Below are 24,657 nucleotides of genomic sequence, written 5' to 3' on the forward strand. Positions count from 1 at the left end.
GAGATTGTTCATTGGATGTTACTGAGCACTGGTTAGCAGGTAACTCCGTCTGTGCGACACTCCCCAAACAGTCTGTGATAACAACCCAGCTGTTATTCAAATATGGCCACTTCAAACCCAACACGGCGCCAACAACGAGGTTTCAAACATTCAGAAACCAACGGACGACATCCATCAGTTATACACTGGCTAACAAAGATCATCAGGTTGCCTGATAACTACACAAACTACAGGCCGCTGCTTCAACTCAGCCACTTCAAATGTCATCAGGTTGTTAAAAGATCATTATAAGTCATCGTGTGTGAATGTGTGTGAATGGGTGCATGACTGAATGTGTAAAGCGCTTTGAGGTCCTTAGGGACTAGTAAAGCGCTATACAAACACAGGCCATTTACCATCGTCACCACCATATTTACGGCTTGGCCGAGCCACGTCGTCCATCCACCACAGGACATCTGTGTCTAGCTAATCTAAGCTGAACCTCAGCCTCATCAGGTTTTGGTGCCCTAATCTCACCAGACAGGAACTGAAAAAATCGAAACCAGATGTAAACCAAAAGTCTGACACGGTTAGTCCAGCCAATCAATGAGCACCAAGCTCTCCGTTAGTTTAATGTAAGGATAACAGCCGAGGCAGCTAACAGGTACGTGAGGATCTCTGCTGATTCGCCCTCTGAACTGTGACATCACAAAATGATTTGGGGAAACTTTCCTGAATGTGGATCTTAGTTCAGATTTCAGCCGGAAGGATTAAATTGAGGTTGAATTATACGGTCATATTGTTTGTTACGCCCCTAGCAAGCCCCTAATCTCCACAATGTGCTCAGATGGTGCTAATTGGCCACACCTAGTCCGGTGTGGTATTCGTCGCCTTTTTTATGTTGCGGCTTTTGAGCAGGGTCGTAACATGTTGGAGGAGACGATGCTGTCCGGGTCTGTCAGACTGGACGAGCTCGGAGAACTGCGAGGCCGGATGGTCAGAAAGGTCTGGAGGAGACGGCAAGGAAGGCCGAAGACAGGCTTCTGGACAGCAGCGGGCTCTTCCAGTGCACCTTCATGTGGTGCCTCAGGTTGGACTTGGAGGAGAAGCGCTTGTCGCACTGCTGGCAGGAGAACGGCTTCTCCTTGGTGTGGATGCGGCGGTGACAGATGAGTGCTGTGGAAACCCTGAAGGACTTCCCGCAGTCAGGGCACTGGTAGCGTTTGGGCTCAGTGTGGATGCGCCGGTGGTTCTTCAGGGACATCAGGTTGGGGAACTCCTTCTGGCACGAGCTGCAGAAGTAGGTCCCGGTCTTGTGGCTGTTCTTGTGGTTGAGCAGGGAGCTGGCGTGGCGGTACGAGCGACCGCATTGGCCGCAGACGAAGCTCCTGGAGCTGCTGCTCGAAACCACCGGCCTCAGATCTGGGAGGAGAGAAACACGAAGGTTTCAGTTCAGGGTAACCCACAAAGGGTCTGTCGGCTCTGAAGCTCACTGTCAGATCAGCCAATCACAGAGTCGGAATATTATGTTGTCACTCCAATTTTCCAACCAGGAAAAGCTGGAAAACACCCCCAAAGCCTCCAAACTTCTCTTTGGAATTTTGAAACGAGCGGCTCGAGTGTGTCATTTATCAAGTCAGTGACGAGAACGACCGGCCGAATACGAAGCAAAGCCGGAGGGTTTATTTTAGGGAGTGTGCTGTGCAACCATCTCGAGCTTCCTTCAGGTAACACTGATGGGAAATATCTGAACAGTAACACCTGTGTTACGCCTGTCACGCACTGCCTGCAGCTCCTGTGATTGGCTGCTTCCGTACCTCTTATCTTGTCTCCTCAGCTGTCAAAGCCCTGCACAGGTGTGAGCCACGTGAACACATACATGGGTTATATATGCAGGACCATAATGAACGGCATCACGTTTCTGACGCTCGTGAGATTTTTCTAAAAAAGGAATTAAAGTCACAGGATGTGAAGAGTTTCATTATAAACTGATAAACTACAAACGTGTCACACGACTACGTGTCCGATAAACGCTAAAACACTTTAATTACGTGATTATGTTTTTTAGTGTGAATTAAAGATCAGATTGTCATCATCAACATTAGACTGCAGAAAATAAACACATGAATTAAATCCTCAGATAAACATCAGAAAATTACAAAATCATTTCATTTAACAAACATAATTACTGGTGCCTTAAATCAGGGGTGTCCAACTCCAGGCCTCGAGGGTCGATGTGCTCAGGTTTTAAACGTGTCCTCGATCCACACAGATGATTTACATGTGTTCTCCAGAGGCCTGTTAATGAACTCATTTAATTCAGGGTGATATCTGAAACCTGCAGGACACCGGCCCTGGAGTTCCCCACCCCTGCCTTAAAACAAAAAACCCATTTATACGTCAGCGACTCGATCGTCTTTTAACCGACAAAGCTGTATGTTTGCTCTTATTATGAACTAATGATAACTTAATGATAACACCTTCGGCTGTTTCCTGGGGGAGAAGTGTCCAAAGATCCAAAATCATCAGTGATGACACAGAAAAACCTTAAAGTTGTGCTGTCAGCTTTTACATTAACAACATAGTGATGCTGAATTATCATTGTGACTCAGAGTAACTTATTAATAGTAATTAAACACATCTAATAATGAGCAAACATCATTTATGGGATAAAAACTGCAGTTTTTCCTTCAGTGAGTGAAACCTGGATTTTTATTACCGTACTATCTGCACTATAAGGCGCACTTAAAATCCTTTATTTTCTCAAAAATTGACAGTGTGCCTTATGTATGAATTCTGGTTGTGCTTACTGACCTTGAACCGATTTTATGTGCTACACGGCGCTCAAAAATCTGTCAAAAAAATGTTTTAGTACGACTTTGGTAGCTACGAAGCCGCACTGCTTGATGGATTGTTGGAGCCTCACGGAGGAATCTGGGTCCTGGGTCCTTGGGCTAGCTGGTATATAATGATGTGCTACATGATCGCTAGTGAAACAGCTATGTTAGCATAAACACAGTGAAGCTGGAGGATGAACGCTAACTTCTTTCCACTCGATAAAAGTTAATGTGAGGGTTCCTGATGGTTAGAGACAAATGCAATCACATGGCAGGATGCTGTAAACGGACCAAACTTCAGTCAGAACAACTGAGATTATTCATCCACAATACGAGGTTAGTCATTAATTTACTGCAACAACACGGGAACAGAGCTGCTGTGATAGAATACAGCATTAATGAATCAATGGTACAGAAGTGGAGGAAGCAAGAAGAATGAGTCGGTTTTGTTTCGCTTAATGCGCCATATAATCCGGTGCGCCTTAAGGTCCAAAAAATAAATAAATAAATAAAAAATACGGTAATAGCAGCTGTGTGTGTCACAAACATTAGACTCATAGTCGTGTGAAAACAACTTTACTTCACTGACGCTGTAAAAACCTTCAGACCGTCTGCACTCTGATACTAAAAGCTGGAGATGCATTCAGCAGGTTCTGCACAAACTTCCTGCCAACACCAGTGAAGGTGCCGGGAGAGACGTCGATGTGGACGGAGTGAAAACACCGAGTGTCACTGTGTTTTTCAGCTATTTATTTTCAGTACTCAGCAGTAGGGTTATAGTTTATGGACAAGATCTTCTGTTACGAAATGAATTATCAAAACATAGTTTATAAAAGTGTATAGTAAGCATTACATATATATGCATGGAAACCAAAAGTTAGAACTCAAACAAAAGAAAAAAAAAGGGGTGGGGGTTGGGGGGGGGGTTGGGGGGGGGGGGGGGGGCGGGGCGGGGAGTAGTAGTTGTGCCAAACCAGTCCTCTTCTTCTTCTCTACAAACTAGTTGAAATGCAGGCGGAAAGTGTGACACAGAGAAGAGCAGGCATGGCGAGGACAACCAGACGGAGGATGGACATTTATTACTTCTGTGTTCTAGATCACACGGACTCCTACAGCACTTGACGGTCACTGCACGGCTTCACTTTTAACTTTTCTTTTTAAACTAGCACCAGTGCTGAAAACACGCACACACACACGCTTCCCAAACAATTAAATAAAAAGGAACAAAACACCAATAAATACAGGAGGTTACCATAAAGAGGAACAGAAAGGTCGGCGAGCACACCGAGGCGTCCCTTTCAGTCTGATTTGATGAAGAGGAGGAGGAGATAAATATGGAAGAAGAGAGGGATGAAGGAGCGTCACATCATCACTCGTGAAAGAAGGCAAGAAGAGCGTCTCCGGCGTGTTTCAGGTCCTCAGTGGAGTCCACAGAGAGGGGCATTGTGGGTAAAAGGAGGGCGGGGTGTTTACATCAACACAGCTCTAAACTCACATCCTAAACACTAGCGCTGTCCATTACAAGTGTTAATAATAATGATAATATAAATAAATGAATTACTACATGATCTGTCATCTTTTTTCCTTCTTGCAGAAACGTCGAGTTCGTACAGCCGCTCGCCTCCCGCCGCTCAGGCCTCGCCTTTTTGTTTTATCATACTTACTGGGGCTGGAGAGAGGAGGGGAGGGGTCACTTCCTGTTCATACGTGTGGACGTAAAGCGCGAGAACGGACAGTTCAAGGTGGAGCTGTTGGTTTCCGGAAAGCTTTTTACGCTGCAGTTACACCTACTGAACACCGGGGGCAGGGGAGGGTCGTTTTCACTGCAAACAGCAAAGAGGTCTGAGTGTTGTCATGGAGATCGATCACAGGGGATTGTTTTCCCTCGTGTTTTTTTAATGAAAGTTGAAGGATTTTTATTGGTTTTTGCTGAGATTTCCACTTCCTGTGACCCGCAGGAATAAAAGCTGCTCGTAGCTTCTGAGTTTAAAAAGATGCCTTAAAACTGCGCTCTACATGATGACCACCAGGAGGCGACACCTGCAGACACCAATAAAACGTTCTTCTTTCCTTATTAAACACCTTCGGTTCAGATGGAGGCGAGGCAGCAAGAAAATGGGTGACATCACACCGGCTACGTTTGCTTCTGGCTCGTGGCGCTGTGACATCACACTCACAAAAATGTGTCTTACTAAAAGAACTGTAAAAATGGAAGTGAATCTACCGTCTCGAGGATTTCTGCCTAAAACCAGACGAGTGCTTTTCAGCTCCACAGTCTCATTTATTCTGGAAGAGCTCGAGAGCGCCCCTGTGAGACAGGAAGTCCATGGGTTTGTTGCGTTAATGCCATCTGTTAAAAACAAATCCTTCTGGGGTTGAAAGAGTGGATCTCGTGAACACGATTATTTAACACTAACTCGACATGTCTGTTTCCAAACAGCTGGATTCAGTTTCACTCTCTGACACGTTTATTTTAGCGTCCGTCGTGAGGTCGAAGGTCGTTTGGAAGCTCCGAGTCTTTTACTCACTTTGAACCGTTTGACGCATTCAACCACCAAAACGTTTTTTTTCCCCCTGCACTGAAAATGAAACGACGCCTAAAACGAGAAATAAGGGAAGCAGCCGTCATTCCTGCTGAGGTTCCTGAGTGTTTCCTCCAACCTCCTCCTTCAGGAAGTCTCTGATCTATAAATCTGTAGGAGCTCGAGCAAAGGAAGCAAACGTTTTAAAATACTGACAGTTAATTAACCTTTAATATTTAACAGTGAAAGGATAATTAACGATGTGTAGTGATCGGCTGTGTGTAGACCAACGTTCTTACACAATGACACGGCGGCACCGTTAACCTTTGTTATATGATTTTTGTTAAACTACGCTAACTTTTTAACGGTTCGTGAGGCTGACGTGGAGGCAGACGAGACCCAAACTATAACCGAAACATAACGTATTACTCTCGACTTGGTGCAAATGTCTGAATACATTCAGTTAGTTTGGTGGACTTGGACTTCCTCCGTGTTGTTTTATACTTTGATCGGGTTGTTTCCTGTTAGTGTCATGCTGTCTGCTGATTGGTGAGGAAACGTAATGAAAGGAGGCGATTCTCTCTTTTCTTTTTTGTTGCTTCAAAGAGGTGAAATTAAATCAGGACACTTCGCTGCATGTACAGTTTCCTAAATGAAAGCTCGGACCAACCCACGAACATCCCCGTTTAAATAAAGTTTAAATAATATAAAAAACTGGATATAAAATCAGACTGAGGTATGAACTCTGCTGGTGTGATAAGACGGAGGCCTGAGGAAAAATATTTAAACGCCAATCAGCTGATGATCAGATTAAAAGGAGTCGTCTTGTGATTCTTCATCTTACACAGACGCCCTGTCGCTGCCCATTAGTGGGCGGTGAAATGGTCCACGACCACTCCAACAGTCATTTTCACATGAGAACGTTTGGTTTGAACATATGACACGTGTTCCGTTCACAGCATTAGCGTGTTCACAAACAGGACGCGCTACAGGAAGTCTGAAAACCCTCTTTTTAAAAACTGATCACGTCTTTAATCAAACTTCAGGCGCTACGGGAGAAGGGCCATTTTAAACCGCACGCAAGCCGCAGCGGTCTCTCAGCTCCGGGTCCACACGTGTGAACAAGAAGTCAGGAAGTGGTCACCGCTGCAACACACAAGAAGACACGCACACATACACACACACGTTTAAAGCAGTCCCTCTGAGTCCAAAGTGTCCATGTTCAGTCCTAAAAGTTCCCACAAGTCCTTGCTGCCTCCAGGCCAAAAGGATAAAGGTACAAAACACGAATCTGGCCTGCACGCTGTTGATCAAAACAGTCTCTCCAGACCAGATTAGAAACACTGTGACGAAGGCCACGGGAAGAAAACGTCCTGTAAACACCATCAGAAACAGGACCAATCAGACTCCCGCGCTCCATCTGGGTGCAGCTTGATGGCTGCGGCCTCGTGGTGCACCAGTCCGTGGCAGGGAAACATAACAAGGCAACATGCAGCAGGGGGTCAGTCCAGTCTGCCTGTCAGTCAGCGTGCGGGGCAGCATAGTGCTCTGTGAGGGTGTGTGCGTGTCTGTGTGTGCGTGCGTGTGTGTGGGGCGTCACGTCAGTATTTCCTCCACACACACCACAGCCACACATGGTCAATGAGGAAGGCTACGCTACATTTTTGGCACCTCCACAATCTTCGGCATGTGACCGCCCCCTCCCCCAGCCCCACTAAGACCATCATCACCACCACCTCCCCCCCCCCTCACCCTGCAGCTTATATGAAGGGGCCGCCAGGCATACCCAGGAAGTTGGGCGCTCTCATGGACATGGGTGGAGGCGCCGATGAGCCGCTCCAGTGCACCTTCATGTGGTGCCTCAGGTTGGACTTGGAGGAGAAGCGCTTGTCGCACTGCTGGCAGGAGAACGGCTTCTCCTTGGTGTGGATGCGGCGGTGACAGATGAGCTGAGTGGACACCCTGAAGGACTTCCCGCAGTCAGGGCACTGGTAGCGTTTGGGCTCAGTGTGGATGCGCCGGTGGTTCTTCAGGGACATCAGGTTGGGGAACTCCTTCTGGCATGAGCTGCAGAAGTAGGTCCCGGTCTTGTGGCTGTTCTTGTGGTTGAGCAGGGAGCTGGCGTGGCGGTACGAGCGACCGCACTGGTCACAGACATGGGACTTGACGACCTCGCTGTTGCTCCCTTGGCCGCGGACTTTGGCGACGTTGCTGGGATTGAGTCCTTGCTCTTGCATCAGGGTGAGGTCCAGGCCTGACCCCCAGCCCAGGTCCTGGGAGCCCCCTGGGCGGGGCTGCTGGGTTCTGGGCTGGCGGGGCTGCGGTGTCTGGCCATGAGTGATCTCCATGTGGAGCCTGAAGCTAGCCTGCGTGGGAAAGGCTCGCTGGCAGGACCGGCAGGTCAGCTCCCGCTGCTTCTGGTGTACACGCCGGTGGTTGTAGAGCTGGGAGGAAACTCGAAAGGCCTTTCCGCAGTCGTGGCATCGGTGGCGCCGCGTCTCAGAGTGGATACGGCGATGGTTCTTCAGGGCAAGCAGGTTGGAGTAGGTCTTGAGGCACACGGCGCAGTGGTAGATGCCGACAGTATGGGTGTTCTTGTGGTTGAGGAGGGAGCTGGCATGGCGGTAGGAACGGCCGCACTGATCACATCTGTGCAGGGACAAACAAAGAAGAGGAGTGGAGGAGAGAGGAAGGAGATTAGCAACGGAACATGGATGTCCGATTTCAATGCTGTAGCCAAATTCATCTGGTTACCACTTTTTCTGGAGAAGTATTTCAAGTATTTTTACTAGTCATCATCTAGGATGTTGCACATACAGGTATATGATCTGAAATCCGGCTCAAAGCTTTCAAAGAAGTCTACAAAGTGGTGTACCATTAATGATTTCTACACAGGTCATAGGGGAGAGGACTGCTGGGTGGGTGAGGGAGGGAGGGACATGGGAGACACTATGGAGAAACAAGTGTAGGGAACTGGAAGGTATCTGCTGCTCCCTGCACTGCACAAATAAAACAACCTTCTGTCTCAGCCTTCTTTGGATACTGAATGTAGTGATGAGAAACCATCAAACATGCCCAAAGAACCACTACCATGCATCAAGACTCCTGTAGGTGTTAAGACTGGTGACCTGTGGACATGTGCAGTGCAGCTAGCTCCAAATACTTCCTAATCTTCCCTTTCAGAACATCAAAATGCAACAGCCCCATCACATAACTGCAGTTCCTAATCTATTAGCTAACCAGTGTCAGAATAAACACAAAGACTGCAATCAAAATCAGAACAGAAGCAAGGAACACACAACATCAACACTTCAATATGCTGCACACAAAATACTACTTAAAGAGTTCGAAAAAAACAAAGCATGTAAACAGTACATCTGAACATGACATGTTTGACTGAGGCTAGCCTAAAAATGTCTGATATATGCTAACTGTAAGCAAACGGGGTTGACTTATCTGGTCTCTCCACTAATTCAATTTGTCCAAACTTCAGAAAAATCCGAATTCCGGCACGCGTATGGTCCCAAGGAAGCCGGATTGGAGATCATATACCTGTAATAGACATGTAGAGACCTAAATTTATCTTCACTATTTGTTTGTTTCAACTTCGAAGAATCACAAACAACTGACGAGAACTCACGTGTACCGACACTCTTCGCCCTCTCCCGTGGGTGCAGTGGCCTTCCTCCTGACTTCCATGCCTACCTGGTTGTCCCCGCAGCGGTGCCTGGCCAGACCGGACCTCCCCTGGAAACTCTTCCCACAGGTGGGGCAGCCAAACGGGGTGGCGCCTTCCTCGTGGACTTTCTGGTGGTTGCGGAGGAACCGGGCCAGTCGGAAGGCTTTCCCACATGTGTGGCAGATGTGCTTCTTCCGCTGCGTGTGGATGCGCATGTGGTTGCGTAGAGCCATGTAGTTGGTATAGGGCTTGTCGCAGAAGTTGCACCTGAAGTTTCCGGTCTTGTGGGTGTGCTTGTGGTTCAACAGGGAGCTGGCGTGTTTGTAGGCGCAGCTGCATAGGTCGCAGGCATAGGGCCTCTCGTCAGAGTCCATGTCTACAGAGTTCTTCTCGGTACTGATGGTTGTCGAGGTGTTGGTGGAGGACGATGAAGGCAGGTGCTGGGCTGGACAGTCATGAGCCGCGAGCTCGTCAGCTGTGGCAAAGCCTTCGCAGCAGCCGTCGCACTCGAAATCCATCTGAGCGCCAGGGCCTTGTGGGCCTTTGCACAGGCCGGCTGTAGTGTGGGTAGCGAGCTGCCTTTGGGTGCGGAAGCCCTTGCCACACTCTTGGCAGTTGTGCTTCTTTTGGGCAAAATGGAGACGAAGGTGGTTTTTCATTGCAAGCCTGTTCGGATATGTAGAGTTGCAAACATTGCAGTGGTACTCTCCAATTTTGTGAAGGTTCTTGTGATTGGCCAGGCTGCCCGCATGGCGGTAAGTCTTTCCACATTCTTCACAGGCAAACGGCCGCCGTGCACTTTCGGCAGGATCAAACTTCTGGGGTCTGGAAGTACCGGCTGACGAGTAGGGCTTTTTGAACCCTTGGTGGCTGTATTTGACCCCCATCACCTGGCCCTTCGATGGCTCCCCTCTCATAGTCTGCATTTGAGATGGGTCAGGCTGCTGGAAGCGGGAACCGTTTGGGCCGGTCCGAACAAGGCCTTTGGCTCGGTGTTCTTCATGGAGACGGAGATGGTTGATCAATTGCTTTTGGATCTTGAAGGCTTTGCCACATTCTTCACACTTGTGCCTGTAGCAAAAATAGGCAAAGGTAAAGAAAAAAAAACAAAAAACAGCAATATCTCTTTCAGTACATTTCAAAAGCAAAATGACACTTTGTAGGTATTTCTAGGGTGGCCTAAGTCAGATTCTTAATAAGGTTAGCAGTTCTCAGCAGTTTTACTAGCCTCAGACCCCTACCTACTTTGGCAACAATTCTCCTGTACTTCAAAGTTTAGATGAAAACCAATGAAAATGTTATCCATAAATCTTGCCAACTAAAGTCAAAAAACTCACTTTGACAGAATGAGATCTTTATTAGCCAAACAGTTTTAATTTGTCACATGCCTCAATTGGTGCTCAGTACCAACTGTAAAATAGCTACAAAATTTATATAAAAATAAACAAAACTTTATTAACGTCTTTACTTTATTTACAAAACAAGAGTAACATGATAATTTTGGATTTGACCTCCAGTAGGCACTACCATTAACTGTTTCTAATGTTAACTTTTTAAAGAATTTGTTGAGAGACATTCGAAACTGGCAGAAGACCTACCTCTTTAAGTCAAAGTGGGTCCTTTGGTGATTCTTGAGAGCCAGCAGGTTGTAGTAACGTTTTTGGCAGACAAGGCAACGGAAAACACCGGTCTTGTGGGACTTCTTGTGGTTAAGGAGAGAGCATGGGTGTCTGTATCCTCGCCCACATTGGTCACACTTGTGGGGCTTGTCACTCTGATCGACCATTGGCCTACGTCCATCTGCGCCAACGTCACAACTTCTTCCAGCGACACCACCGCCAACGCCCTCTCCTCCAGACATCCCTTTGGCTCCATTTAGGCCGGGCTTGTTCATCGAGTTACCTCGATTCTTCCCAGGGCACAGGTGGGTGATCAGATGGTGGCGATCGGCGAAAAACATGCCACAGTCAACACAAATGTGGCTCCGGCCATCCATCTTTTCGTTGCCGTTGGCTGAACTCCCTGCAATACCCTGTTGCTGACCATCTGGCCTTTGGGGCCCATGGATTAACTGATGATTCAGGAGATCCTGCTTTCTGGCAAAAGTCTGGCCACAGGTACAGCAGATCATCCTCCAGTCCTGCTGCAGGTTGGAGGGTCCTGGCCCTGTGGGGTTGTTGGCATGACTACGCAGGTGACTTCTGAGAGCTCTCAAACTAGCATAGTGGTTGCCACAAACTGAGCACTGATACACCTCTCCATCATCATCGTCATCTTTGTCATTGCTTCCCATTCTCTTGCCTCCACTTTGAGGATACTGTCGTTGACTGCCGCCTTCTTTCAGGCTGCTGGAGCTTCCAGCAGGCAGCGAGGTTCCACTGGAGCTATGGTAGTTCATATTCCCCATAAAACCATTGGACATATTGGCCTGCTGCTGCTGGCCACGGCGGGGACACATGTGCGACTTGATGCCAGACACATCGCCATACATCTCACCACAGTCGGCACATACGTGTCGGTCGGCTTGCCGGTGAGCAGAGCTGCTCTGGGAGAGTGAGCTGCCATCAAAGCGATCATGGAACTCAAGAGAGTCTAGCCCACTGCTGTGGCCTCCATCTGGTACAAAGTGGGCAGCTTCGCCGAGATTTCCTGGCAGGGAGATTGGAGTGGTGGCACCACTACCTTCCTGGACGTAGCTCTGCTGCGAGTCCAGAGTCAGGGGCTCTGGGGATAGCCAGTCGTTGCTGTCATTGTTAATAGGCTGATTGGAAGGACGACCCTTGTGGCTTCGTAGGTGGCTATGTAGTGCTGCCAGGTGAGGGTACTGCTTACAGCAGATGGTGCACTGGTAGTGGCCCGTTTGGTGGCAGCGTTTGTGGTTGACCAGGCTTCCTGCATGCCGGTAACTTTTGCCACACTCCCCACACTTAAAGCGCCGCTCTTCATCATCTGGAGAATTAGCCTGGGGCACACGACCTCCTGACGGGGAGGCCACCGAGCTCTGGGATCCAGAACTTAGAGTCTCCGAGTTGAGGATGGAGCTGTCCTGACTATGGGAGGGAGGGTGGGGATCATGAGTTAGATAATGGACTTTCAGTGTCTCCAGATCTGGGTGTCCTGCGCCACAGTATGCACATGTATAGATGGGGTTGTTGACTGGAGGGCCCATAATGGGGTCATAGGGGCCCCTCTTCTCAGTCGGCACTGGTGGCAGAGGCAGAGGCAGAGGGTCCCCCAGCGCCGGCGTGTATGCCGGGGATCGAACAGCACTCAGATTATGAGGCATGATGCCTGGAAAACTCCGTGGCAGGCTGAGGGTAGGTGAAGCAGTGTTGTGCAGCAGAATGTGTTCTTGGAAATCTGCCTTATTTGGCAGCGCTACCTGGCAGAGGTGGCAGAAACAGGTGGTAGTGTCTTCACTTTGAGAGGACTGAGTGCCAGTGCTGCGCTCCGAGTCGTGGAGGCTGCTGCTGCTACTGCTGCTGCTCACCATTGAGGCCCCAGGGGTCTTGAACTTCGAGTGAGTTCTCTCGTGGCTGTTTAAGGCAGCCAGGTTGCCAAATAGTTTGAAACACACAGAGCACTTAAACGTTCCTTGTTGGTGACACTTCTTGTGGTTCACCAGGCTACCGTGGTGCCGGTAAGTTCTGTCACACTGATCACACTTGAAAGGTCTGTCCCAAGCGTCGTCAGATTCAGGGGAGCCTTTTTTTCCGTGTTCGTCTGTCTCGTGGCTTTGCAGGACACTATGTCCCATACCACTATTGTTCAAATGGGAGCGCCCAAACCCGTCCGAGAGGTCCTGGGTGAGACCGTAGTCCCTCTCGTCGTGGCCGGCTTCTTCGGGCACTTCCTCGCTTTCTTCCTCTGTGTGTGCACTACTAGGGGATAAAGTATGGATCCGTAAGTGATTTTTCAAAGCTACTGCGTTGGGCAGCGTACGTGTACAAACAGGACACTGGAATGATCCAACTTCGTGAGATTTTTTATGATTGGCTAGACTAGCTGCGTGTTTATAAATTCGTCCACACTGTTCACACTCAAAACGACCGGTCTCTTCTTGCTGATAATGTGCTTTCATATGTTCTAGAAGACTTGGAGTACTCGGGCAAACCATATCACATTCTTTACAGGGGAAACCCTTGGCACGACTCATATCATGCATTGCCATAGTACTCTAAAGCAAATCGTTTGGAGGGAATCACGGTTCACAACAGAGCAATGAACAGTGATGTTGAGGAGGTGGGGGAGGAAACTGTAGGGCTTAGCTCTTTAGCTGAGGGCAGCAGTGGAGGCCATTTTCTCCCTGGGAGCCGTCAGCGGAGGTCAATCAGGACCCACCCCGGGAGGTGGCAGGCCTGCGGGGGTCACACCGGCCAATGAGGGATCACTGTGGAGAAACAAAAGAAGAAGAAAAAGAAAACAGGTTACTCAAATACCTACTTATCTTTTGTTAAAATCTCGAAGTTCAGTCCAGGTCCCTCAGTTTAAGTTTCAGCTATTTGCTATTGATTATAACAGAATCTCAAAATGACTGGGATATTCAGGAAAGCCCTACAAAGATTATTTAATATAAATAGTTTGGTCCTAGGTTCTGTTATCATTTTAATTTTCTTTATTATGCTTTTGCATCACAAATTTTATAGCTGGATATAGAAATTGTGGATGGTGATCTTAAGGATCAGCAATAGTCCGAGTGATCACTAGCAGCTTGCTAACCACAACAATTAAGTAGCACAGTTGCACAAGCATCAGCTGTAGCTTTAATAAAGTGTCAGACCAAACATTTCAAATTAGTTTAACTGGAAGACTCTAGAAACAAAATATCATTTTTTTTTATTATACCAATAAATGACCATTAAATGGATGTAACTTCTTTGTCAGAAAAAAAACAAGGCAGTGGGTAAGTGCTTTAAATCTTCATGTTATCTGAAGGCCATCAGACAGCGATACCTGTGGTTGCAAAAACATTTCCCATCTTATAGAAACTAATTTCTTAGCTTATCTCTAAAAATGTCTTGTAGTTCATGGTCTCAGTTGTTTTGGGTCATACTGTTCAAAAGTGACTTCTATCTTGCGAATTTTGGACAGGACGATCCGACTTGTGAATGGATCGGCCCACAGTCAGGTAAACCTGATCCAGTCCTAGTCGCCACAGCAGGGTGAGAGCAGAAAACCACCTGATCTGCACGATGATAACGGAGCAGCAGGCCAAACTTTAGGAAACACGTCAGGTGTAATTCAACCTCCTGATTTATTTGAATGTGACAACTTGTTAAAACTTGTGTAACCCCTCCAATGTGTGAGGCAACTCCATTTATATTTTAAGAGAAATATTCTGAAACTATTTTGATATTTAAAACATCAATTTCCAGTTTGAAAAATGTGCTGCTTTTCTGTGTCAGTAACGGTTGGATCACTTTTATGTTCTGAGAAGGGAAAAAATGTAAAAGTTTATTTTTCACTCATTAGACAACAGTTTGATTAAAATCTGCCTCGATCAAATAGTTTGTGTTTTCTGTTAGGACCCCAGTGGGATGCAGTCTAACCGATCAGAGACCGAACCTCTAAAGTCCAGATTAGTTGGACTTTACATGTATGACTGAAAAACCAGAATATCAGTGATGCAGGACCTGATCCGCCTCACTGTGCATTGCACTGCCTATAAAACTACAAACGGGACCTCTGCATTGAGCACAATGCGAGTAAATACCCACAAATATTCACTGTTGTTTGGATTAAATTCAGACCCATCATGCAGGAGGAGGAGTGGATTTTGTGAAATATGGATGGATGGCAGCATGGCACAAACTCAATGCTTCTTTGGCCAAGTGTGAGAAGAAAATGAGACACTTAAAGAGGACAGCCTCAGTCGGTTAAAGACAAGAAAGCAGTCCAAGCGGACGTGCTGATGAATCGGTCCTGTTTGGGTTTGCTGGGACTGAAAATGCTCCGGTTTATTGTATGGTTCCAGGAGCAGTTGCTGTGTTTCTGCTGGTTGTGGAGGCGTGAGATTCAGGTTTGTCCAGACATCGCGTGACAGTGAGCGCTGCACCTGTCAGCGAGTTTCACTGGGAAATAGAGAATTCCCTTATTTTCCAGATTAAAGAAGCACAAGTGGAGGAAATGTCGGTCAGCTTGGCCTTCAGGTGTCGCGTTTTGTTCCACCGACAGCTCAAACGTCCTCACTCTACAAAAGCCACAGCTCCACTTCAGAAACGACTGAAATTTAACTACAGCTCGTTAAAATGTGCTCTCCAAAACCACAACTCGCAGAAATATACAAAAGTATATCTTAAAAAATAGTTTAAAATGCTTGTGATTATTTTTCTGAGTGAGACATTTGGTGGAAGTCTGACACAAACTGATCAGGAATCAGTTCAACAGATCCTTCAGTGGGATTAAAGTGTCTGCGTCCTTTTTAACAGGCTCATGTGTAATCTGTAATCTGTGGCAGATTACAGCAGCCGTTCGTGTTCATCTCATTACACACAGCTGGGTTCAAACACTGGCTCGAGGCCCGCTCAAAGACTTTCCAGGTTTCTCCTGATAACACAGATCCCTATAAAACTCCAACACGAGCTCATCTCTGCAGGTTCAAGCCTCGGCCAGTGTTTGGCTTAAACACCGTTCATAACGTCGGTGACGTCAATAACCGAGCATATGAACAAATCTGAACATCATGAATCACAGCAGAGACGCACAGATTTAGATTTTCTACAACTGACGCCTCAAAGAATTATTCTTTTTTAAGAGTGAAAATGTAAAATATTGTTTCTTACGTTTTCTGGGCGAGTTAAAGAACTGTCACTTGGCTGTCACTTAAAATCTATGGGCTCAAATTGTGGTCAAAATTCGTACTTGTAACTTGAAACTTGAGTGCAGAGTTTCACACATATTTTTTGGCTAAGTCCACACACAAATCTTTTTTACACATACAAATCCTGATTTACAAGTACAAAATATTTATGACCACAATTTGAGCCCATAAAAATCATTTAAAATAAAGTCCTCCAAAGCCACAGTCCAAACATCGTCTCCGTGTGCAGGACTTTATGAAAAGGAAATATATACATAAACCTACACAGTTTGTGTATCAGGCTGTTAACATGGGGGTCAATGGGTACGGGCTCTCTGCTGCCTCTGCTGGATGTCAGAGGAACTGAAGCGTTTAGAACACAAAGGGTCTCATGGGCAGATTTTCTGATGGCATTACAACTGAACCAGCCTTTGCTTACGATGGTTTTATAGAACAACGTCTATAACGACTGATCTGAGATTTCAGCTTAATTTAAATGTGAGCAAACCGAGAGGCTGAAACCTCCTGTTAGACATAGTAATGGACCGCCGAGCTGGGTCCTACGTAAACATCACCACCTCAGCTTCAAACTGCCGACTGTGATGCAGCAGCAGACAGTATAAATCTTAAAGCTTAACTTTATGGACCACAGCGTTTCGTGAAGAAGGAAACACCCAGATTTGTGTTAAATAACATATCACAGTTATGTGTGTAGTCTCCACTGGAGAATCTCTATGAGCAGGAAAAGGCCCGGAATACAGATGTTGGCTAACGGGAAAAGAGCGTTGACAGGAAGGAGGATCAAACGGTTTACAAGCCGTCACGGGCGATAGCGTCAGCACTACGAGGACACCACCTGGTCATCAGGTGGGATTTAAGGTCTCGGGTTTGTGTTTATGTTCTCTTTGGCTGAACAGAGAGGAATTATGGGAATTCAGCTAAACAAACCCAACAGCACCCAGTCAGCAGCGAATATATCAGCGGTGAGGCTAAACTACAGGACTGATCAACACAAATATACCCAATCAACCACGGATGTTTGATCAGTGCATGTCTCATTAAAGGTGAGCTACCTGTGAGAGGACAGAGGTCACCCGGGTCTCAAATGTGGTGCTGCAGGTTGGAGCTTTAAGTGATTTAGTCAACAAACATCCAACAACTTGTCAAATATAAAACATGAGCATGAAAACCTGAGCTGAGCAGCACAAATCGGTCCAGGAACTCAATTAAAACGATTCAAGAGGAAGCAGAGACGGATTGTCTGCGCAAGAAAAACACGCCAATCTCCACACAAAAATATTTACCGTCGTACCGTTATCACCACAGTCGTTTCATTAATGAGCAATTAACAGATTCACCGGTAATGAGCGAGAAACAGAAGAACAAAGAAAGAAAGGAAGGAAGCAGGAAACGAGGTGAGACACGAGGGGAGGCGTGGGGGAGGGGAAGGAATGAAGGAAGGGGAAAAACAGAAAGAGGGGGAAAAGGAGGGGTTGGGGTGGGGGGCTGCAGTGGAAAATAAAGGTGTGGAGGAGGGTTTGATTGGCAGGAGAGGTAACCTGAGGAGGAGGAGGGGAGGCGCTGACGAGCTGCAGTCTGACAGGCAGGAAGGCAGCAAGGAAAATAAACAGCAGCAGGAGCGAGTGAAGGATGTGAGGGGAAACTTCCTCTACATCTCCCTGCAGAGCTTTTACCTGCAGAGCCCCCCACCTCAGCCCACAGGCGGCACGATGCCTTCACCAGCGGGGACACAAGAACCAGATCGGTCCCTTTTCCTGCACATAACCCAGCATCATCGCCTCAGAGCAGGCGAGTGCTGTGTTTATCAGAGCTGCGGTGCATCAACGTGTTCAGCTGACTTTGTTATCTTTATCATCCTTCTTGATCATTATGAAGCTTTTCGTTTGTGAACTCGGGCACTTTTCTGTTTTTTGCTTCTTGTTTTTTCTCCTTGCAGTTCCTCTGGGGTCCAGCAGAGGCAGTAGTGCCTCAGTCCCCATAGACTCCCATAGAAGTTAAAACTGTACAGCAGAACATAACATGTTTACTGCAGGATAAAGACGACAGCAGTAGCTGCTAATAAAGTTTGGCACATCTGTAAGGACCATTTACTGATGAGTCGTTACTCAAGAAAAAAAACAGCTGAAAAAAAGACGACTTTTTCAACGTATTTGTCAGACTCTCAGTAGGAAACGGAGCATCTGACACTGCATCGCTGACGACTTACTGTCCACTCTGTGTGAGGAAGTAAAACACATGACCGACATGTAAAGGAGAGATGGACTTGTTACCAGCCACGTGTTTAAAACCAGCCTGCCCATTACTTCCTGTCATGTGTCTCCTGCTCTACTGATGGATGTCCATTTTAAACACAGCCAAGTTAATAATGAGCCTACTGTATGTACAGTAATCCCTGAGAGCCCCAAGTTCAGGCTGCAGACTGATTGACACTCAGTTTATCAGTGTTTTCATGCCATTGCATCTCTACGAGGTCACAGAGCTGTCCAGCTGGGACAGCCAAACAGAAGATGTGGACGCATTTCTATTATTTATTTATTTTTTTAAACCTAATGAGGCAAAAATTTGCTTTCTAGAAATCGCTGAAAATTCCCCAGCTCATTTACATTAAGACTTTTCTCTTACAAATTTAATAAAATCTTTTATTCTAATATGGCAGCGAGACATTTTCTCTGCCTAAATATGTGCTGGTTAGGATGAACGCAGACACCTGAGCGTGTTCTGTTACTTTCATGTAAAGGAAACGATCGAGGAGAAGATAAGACATGAAAGCGTGAAGCCTCCCAGTGTGTTAAACAGGGACTCTGTGAATCGCGCTGCTGTAGCAGAGTCCAGGAATAAACGGAAACGAGCAGGTCGCCCTTAAATGCCAAGGTTATGTTCAGACCGCCACTGCGACGAGTTTTAATGATGGAGAGGAGGAGCGGGGGGAGTAAACAGGGAGGAGGTGCTGCATTCGGCCAGATGTTTGATGTGAGGACAAAGAAAGCCCACGGCAGTAGCAGAGGCGACAGGAGACGCCACCGGCGAGGGAAACAGGCCAGTCGTGATTTCATTACAGAGTAACCTGGCGTTCATTTCCTCGCTGTTCAGTCACACAGACCGCAGATTAAAGCGCTGCAAATTTATTTCTCCTTTACAAACAAGAACAAATCACACACTCCATTTAAATATCAGTGATTCGACTCTCCAACGCTCACAGAGTGCTCATGCTTTATTGGCTGCGGCTGAGTGTCGAGGCGAATCTGAAACACGAAGAGGGACCTGAAATTTAAACCGTCTTGTTAGCGCTCTGCCATCAGCCACAGGTAGGCGCAGCTCTACCTGTGGCTCGCATGAATCAAACAGCTGAAGTGTGTGCGGTCCACGGTGGATCTCAGATCCTCACTGAGCTTCAGTTTCTCTGACTAACTTAAAGGAGACGCTGGAATATTTCTGTAATACTTCAAACTGCGCATGATCGAGAATAAATTATTTCAGAATATCTGCATTTTATTTTTTAATGCATTCTGCACGTTTACCTCCGAGTGCTTCACAGAATAATCAGAGGACAAATTTACAGAGACTACACTGAAAATAATCACATTTAATCAAATTCCTGTAGAAAAAGTCAAATTCCCTCTCTGCTGCTTTTCCGTCTCATACATGATCAATAAAGTGAATATTTGGAGGCAAAGAAATTGATTTGAACACTTTCAGCTTTGAGGTTTTTTTTAATGAAGTAACAATGAACAACCTACCTAATGAGAATAACGGCTAATACAGCCCTCATGTTTGACCATGTGGCTTATCTTACAGTATTCAGATTTGCATATTATTAAATAACAGTTAAACACTGATTAGAGCTCAATTACTCAAAAGAAAAATCAGCAATTATTTTTACAATGCATCACTTCCTTTTTCAGACAAAAAGACTGTTTTTCTCTCGTATATGATCAATAAAGTGAATTTATGCAGGACCAAGTCAAGCAATCTGCTTCAAACCCTTTCAGTTCAACAAAATCCAATTAAAAGGAAGAAACTGTATAACAAAGAGAGAGAGAGTTATTTGAGATTTTAGTGTCCACATTTAATTTTCCTGCTTTTGCTTTGCGTCTCTGAACTTATAGTTGAACCAAAGATTTCACCTCCGTCCCACGAGCATCACAGCTTTAGACACTTGTGTTTTCATGTTACAGCAAATCAAAAATATCTGATATCTTCAGGAAAACGAAACCTTTTCCCCGCCCGAGTGACTCTCAACATTTCAGATCCTATTCAGTTTTTTTCCCCTGTGTGAAAAGAACAAACTCATTTTCTTCATGTTGAAACAGAAAATATCTGAATAATGACACAAATGAAAGTTTAAAAATATACCTGACACTCAGGCTCATACAGTTTTTCTACACATGGATTCATATGATGTCACACAGAGTGGACAGAAGCTCCACCCAACTTTGTATCATATCTAAACGTTTGTGTAGTTACACACCTCTCCACTAAAAGTAAAATAAACAACTGAATTTTTGTGGGCCACCCCCCTCTCACCCAGTTTGTACAAATAAATAAATAAATAGATAAACTCAGCGCCCATCTGGTGTTTCACTCTTTAAGGATTACTCTGAACTGCAACACATTGTTAACACTTAACAGAGCCGCTTTGTGGCTGGGAGCCCACGTACGGACCCGAGGCTGCTCACAGAGACGTCCACGGCGATAATGTGGGTCAGGTTTTCCACACGAAGGGTCTCATTCACACTGGGATGTGATCGGGCCCGGGAGCGGCAGCCAATCAGCAGCCTGTCACTTTTTCCTTCCATCATGTAAACAAACCGCCCTGCTTCGTTAAACTACCGCAGGATCAAAAGAGCCGCTGCGCTCGCTCCCGCCGCGGTGTTCCCCGCTCCTCTCTGCCCGGCGAAGGCAGGTCTGCCTCCAATGTGCGCAGCGGGGCTCCCTGACCTTGGCTTGTCTCCTCTCGGTCGGGATTTGCTGGGACAAAGCGGGGCATCTTCTCCTCGACACCCGGCCGACATTTCCTCCTCCAGACCGCAGCTTTCCGCCGCTGGAGGAGGACGGGGTGAGCGATGGGGGAGACGCCTGTGGCTGTTTTCCTATGTGATGCTCCCAACAGAGCTGGTAGATCACCGGCAGCCATCAGCCCACTTTCACTGAGACCCCATCTCACTCGGAAAATGGCTTTCGAGCAGCGAGCCATTTTCCCCCAGCTAACGGGGGTTAGCTCGCGTTTTAGCCCCGCAAACGGAGCCCGCTGGTGGTCTCCAGCTGCGGGCCGAGCGGGGCTCACAGAGCGAAACACGACGCAGATTGACGGCGGAGTGAGTCCCGACCGTCTCCGTCTTTGTATAAGACGCATTTTGTAGAGAAGAGGCGCTGAAAGCACGCGCACGCACACACGCACACACGGCCGAGCTAACGCTAGCGTTAGCACGCGGCTAGCCCGTTAGCAACCCCCCGCTATGACAGAAAGGGGGTATAACGGAAGTTCAACACAAGAAAAGCACAAACAGACACACAAAAACACCGTGGCTGGGCCGCACACGCCACCGAGAGCCCGCACTTTACTCACAAGCGAGGAGAAGCTGCAGGAACTCGCAGGGGTTAGCGTCCCAGCTAGCCTTAGCAACCCCAGGCTAGTCCGGAGCGACACAAAGATCTCGACAAACACACCGCGGCCCCCTTTGATGGAAAACGGCGTTTCGCAGCGCACACTTACCCCTCAAATGGCCTCTGCGCCCGCAGGGTGAACGATGCACGGCGCGGAGATGCAAAATGAGCCACTTTCACGGATTAGGCATGATTATTTTTCCTCCCCTGCTCATCACCGACTTTTGGTTGTTGGCTCGGTCCCCCTGCCGCCGCTTCAGCAGCGTACTTCCTGCCGCTGCTAGCCGAGCGCAGCGCCGCTCGGTCGCACGCGCGTCATCACACGCACAGTGAAGTCCTCGCGCCGCTGTAGCGGCACGGCGCGCTGGCGGCGCCGGGCTCTCAGGGCTCGGACTCTGCGGTGTCCATTTTGGCGCAGACACACCGACCGCAGCCCGGCCCGTCAGGGAAAAACAGAACCGAGCCGAGGGACTCGTTCAGGCGCTCACACCTTGGGCCCTGCAGCCGCCTCTGTGTCGGTCCCTGTGCCCACTAATCAGCCGCCAATTATTATCCCACTCAGTGCGGCACCGATCACACAGGTGAAGGTGAGGCCGGTCTGCATGACGCACAGACTCGTGCTCAGGACTGGGAAGTCTGCAGTGTGACCATTAAATACTCACCTGTGCTGTTCTGTCCCCGCAGCAGGTTCACACACACCTGAAACATGCTACACTCTGCATCATAACGGTAACTTTGGGACTTTTACACACTGTAGTAAACCTTGCTCAACAAACCCAGGTGATATGATGTTATATATGGTGTATAATATGTGATACAGGTGTCACAGGTGTAATGGTTTCTGGAGATGTTGCTGCAGCACGTTCCTGCATTGCTGATTGTCTCCCAAAACAGGGATGGACAAAGAAGTCTAAACCAGCCTTCTCGGTACAGCACATCATTTTCAATCATTCATACATTGTAGCTGAGATGTTGTGTCTCTGGGGTATACAGATGGTTCTGAATCTCTGAGCTGACTCCCTTCAGTAAGAGCATGCTCACATTTCCCACAAACTGTGTTCGTCCTGCAGATCCTTCATAAAAACACAACATCAGACAGCACCGATGCTTTGGTGTCAAAGTTCTAACAAACAAACCAGTGTCGAGTCGTCATTTTAAGATGGAGCATTAATGCGATCCCGAGCCTGCTGTGAATGAAGTGGGCCAGCAGCTCTCCCCTCACAGACTCTGAGGAGGTCCTTCATTAAAGTTATACAACAGCTCCATGAAGCACCAATAAAACGTCATGAAATCAATAAACATATTGATCTGCAGAGCACGAGGATCAGACGAGTCCCTGCAGGAACAATCAGTGTGAATGCAAACCTCAGCTGGTCCATTCATCAGTCAGCTGACTGTCAGAAAAAACAAACTTATACCAGAATAAAAGAATATAAAGTAATCCCAAAAGTCCCATCAAGTAATACTTCACAATAAAAGTCTAATCAGATCTAATCGACATGTTTCAGTGTGAGATGGTGGAAAAACCAAAAAGTTTTAAACTGAAACAACATTTTATCAGCACTTTTTCCCTTTTTTGTACAAACTTTCCCGCATTATGAAGACTGAATACTGTTTATCTCCCTTTTGTTGTCTTATATTTATTATTTTCATAATATCACAATGTCTCTTAACCCAGCCACATGGGGACCACGAGCCAGTGTAGTCCTGGTTCAGATAAACTGGGAGGGTTTTATCAGGAAGTCCATCTGATGTCAGAGCAAACATGCACATCGTAAAGATGAGATGGTCAGGTTAACGAGCACCTGTGCTCTGTGTGGAGCTGATGGATGAAGAGCAGGATGGAGGAAGTGAGGTCAGCCGAGGTTATCACAGCTAACTGAAGCCAAGTGTGAAAAATCCTTTTAATCAACTCAAGTAAAAATTGAATTATTTTTGTAAACTTGCAAAACAAAATAAAACAAAATAAAATAATAATAGAAGGAAAGTTTGGTGAAGAGGAAATGTTACTATGTAAATATTGCAATGAATTCTGTCCTGACTGGTTTCTCTCTACATCCAAAATCCTGTTTTATTTTACCTGCACTGACTCATGCCAATAATAATACTTAGAAAGACTAAAAGTAAGAAAAACTTGAACTGAATTGAAAGTCTTTATTGTCATTATACATAGTATAATGAGATGCACTTAATATAAATATAAATACACAGTACAGTACTTGATGACAGAGACCGACAGGCAGAGAATTGATGATATTTCAGTGCAGATTACTTGTGTGCAAGCGAGGGCGTAGATTTGGTTTTGGCGTTGGTGGAGACGGATGATTCAACCACCGACCCCTGCCCCGTTTCTTCTTTTTTCCTTTTTGTTTTTGCTTTTTGATAAAATAAAGGAGAAATATACTTCCCTGCATATGCTATTCTACGTGCTTTTAGACCATTTAAAATTACAATTCATAGTTTTATATGTGAATTATATAATGTTAAATTACTATTAAACAAATGACTAAGTATTTTAGGCTACGTCCACACGTACCCGGGTATTTTTGAAAACGCAGATGTTTCTATGCGTTTGCATCTTTCGTCCACGCGTAAACGGCGTTTTCGGTCACTGAAAATGGAGATTTTTAAAAACGCCTGCCAGGGTGGATATTTTTGAAAACTCAGTTTTTGCATTTACGTGTGAGCGTCAAAGATGTGCGCCTTTTTTGACGTCACACTGTGCCCATGTTATTGTTGGGGTGAAATGAATTTCTACAATACTGTTACTGTTAATTCTACTCTCTGCAGTGTTTAAATGCTTACATATACACACAGTTACTGTCCCTCCACACATACGACTCGGTTCTGCTTCTATGCCCCAGCTTTGTTTACTTTTTCCCACCGAGGCTTCTAGACTTCTGATTGGCCAACATTTCTGCACGGTTAGGAATCTAGCGCCACCTGCTGCTTTGGCATGTTCATAGCAGCGTTTTCCTTCATTTCTGCCTTTATGTGTGGACGGGATTATTTTTTAAAACGAAAACGGAAAATCTCAGTTTTCAAAAATACCCGTGTACGTGTGGACGTAGCCAAAGACTAGTTTACTTCAGTCATATTCAATATAAATCAGGTGTCATACAAACATAAAAATAGAGTCATGACAATAAAAGAATATGACTTTAAGGACTTAACAACATTACTTCAGTTACACCAACATCTCTGACACATCAGCAC

General features: G+C 46.5%; 1 protein-coding gene across 1 annotated transcript; it reads right to left on the reverse strand.

Moving 5' to 3' along the window:
* Window positions 1–584: 584 nt before the first annotated feature.
* Window positions 585–21,728, reverse strand: LOC308411681 (zinc finger protein 646). The gene is made up of 5 exons (XM_080905656.1): window positions 21,551–21,728; window positions 10,616–13,407; window positions 8,979–10,088; window positions 7,125–7,987; window positions 585–1,401 (listed from the first exon to the last, which is right to left on the reverse strand). The coding sequence occupies exons 2-5, from the start codon at window positions 13,186–13,188 to the stop codon at window positions 977–979; spliced, it is 4,971 nt and encodes a 1,656-aa protein (XP_080761782.1). The 5' UTR covers window positions 13,189–13,407; window positions 21,551–21,728; the 3' UTR covers window positions 585–976.
* Between the last annotated feature and the right edge of the window lie 2,929 nt (window positions 21,729–24,657).

This window comes from Rhamphochromis sp. 'chilingali', assembly GCF_963969265.1.
Source record: "Rhamphochromis sp. 'chilingali' genome assembly, chromosome: 15".
NCBI lineage: Eukaryota > Metazoa > Chordata > Actinopteri > Cichliformes > Cichlidae > Rhamphochromis > Rhamphochromis sp. 'chilingali'.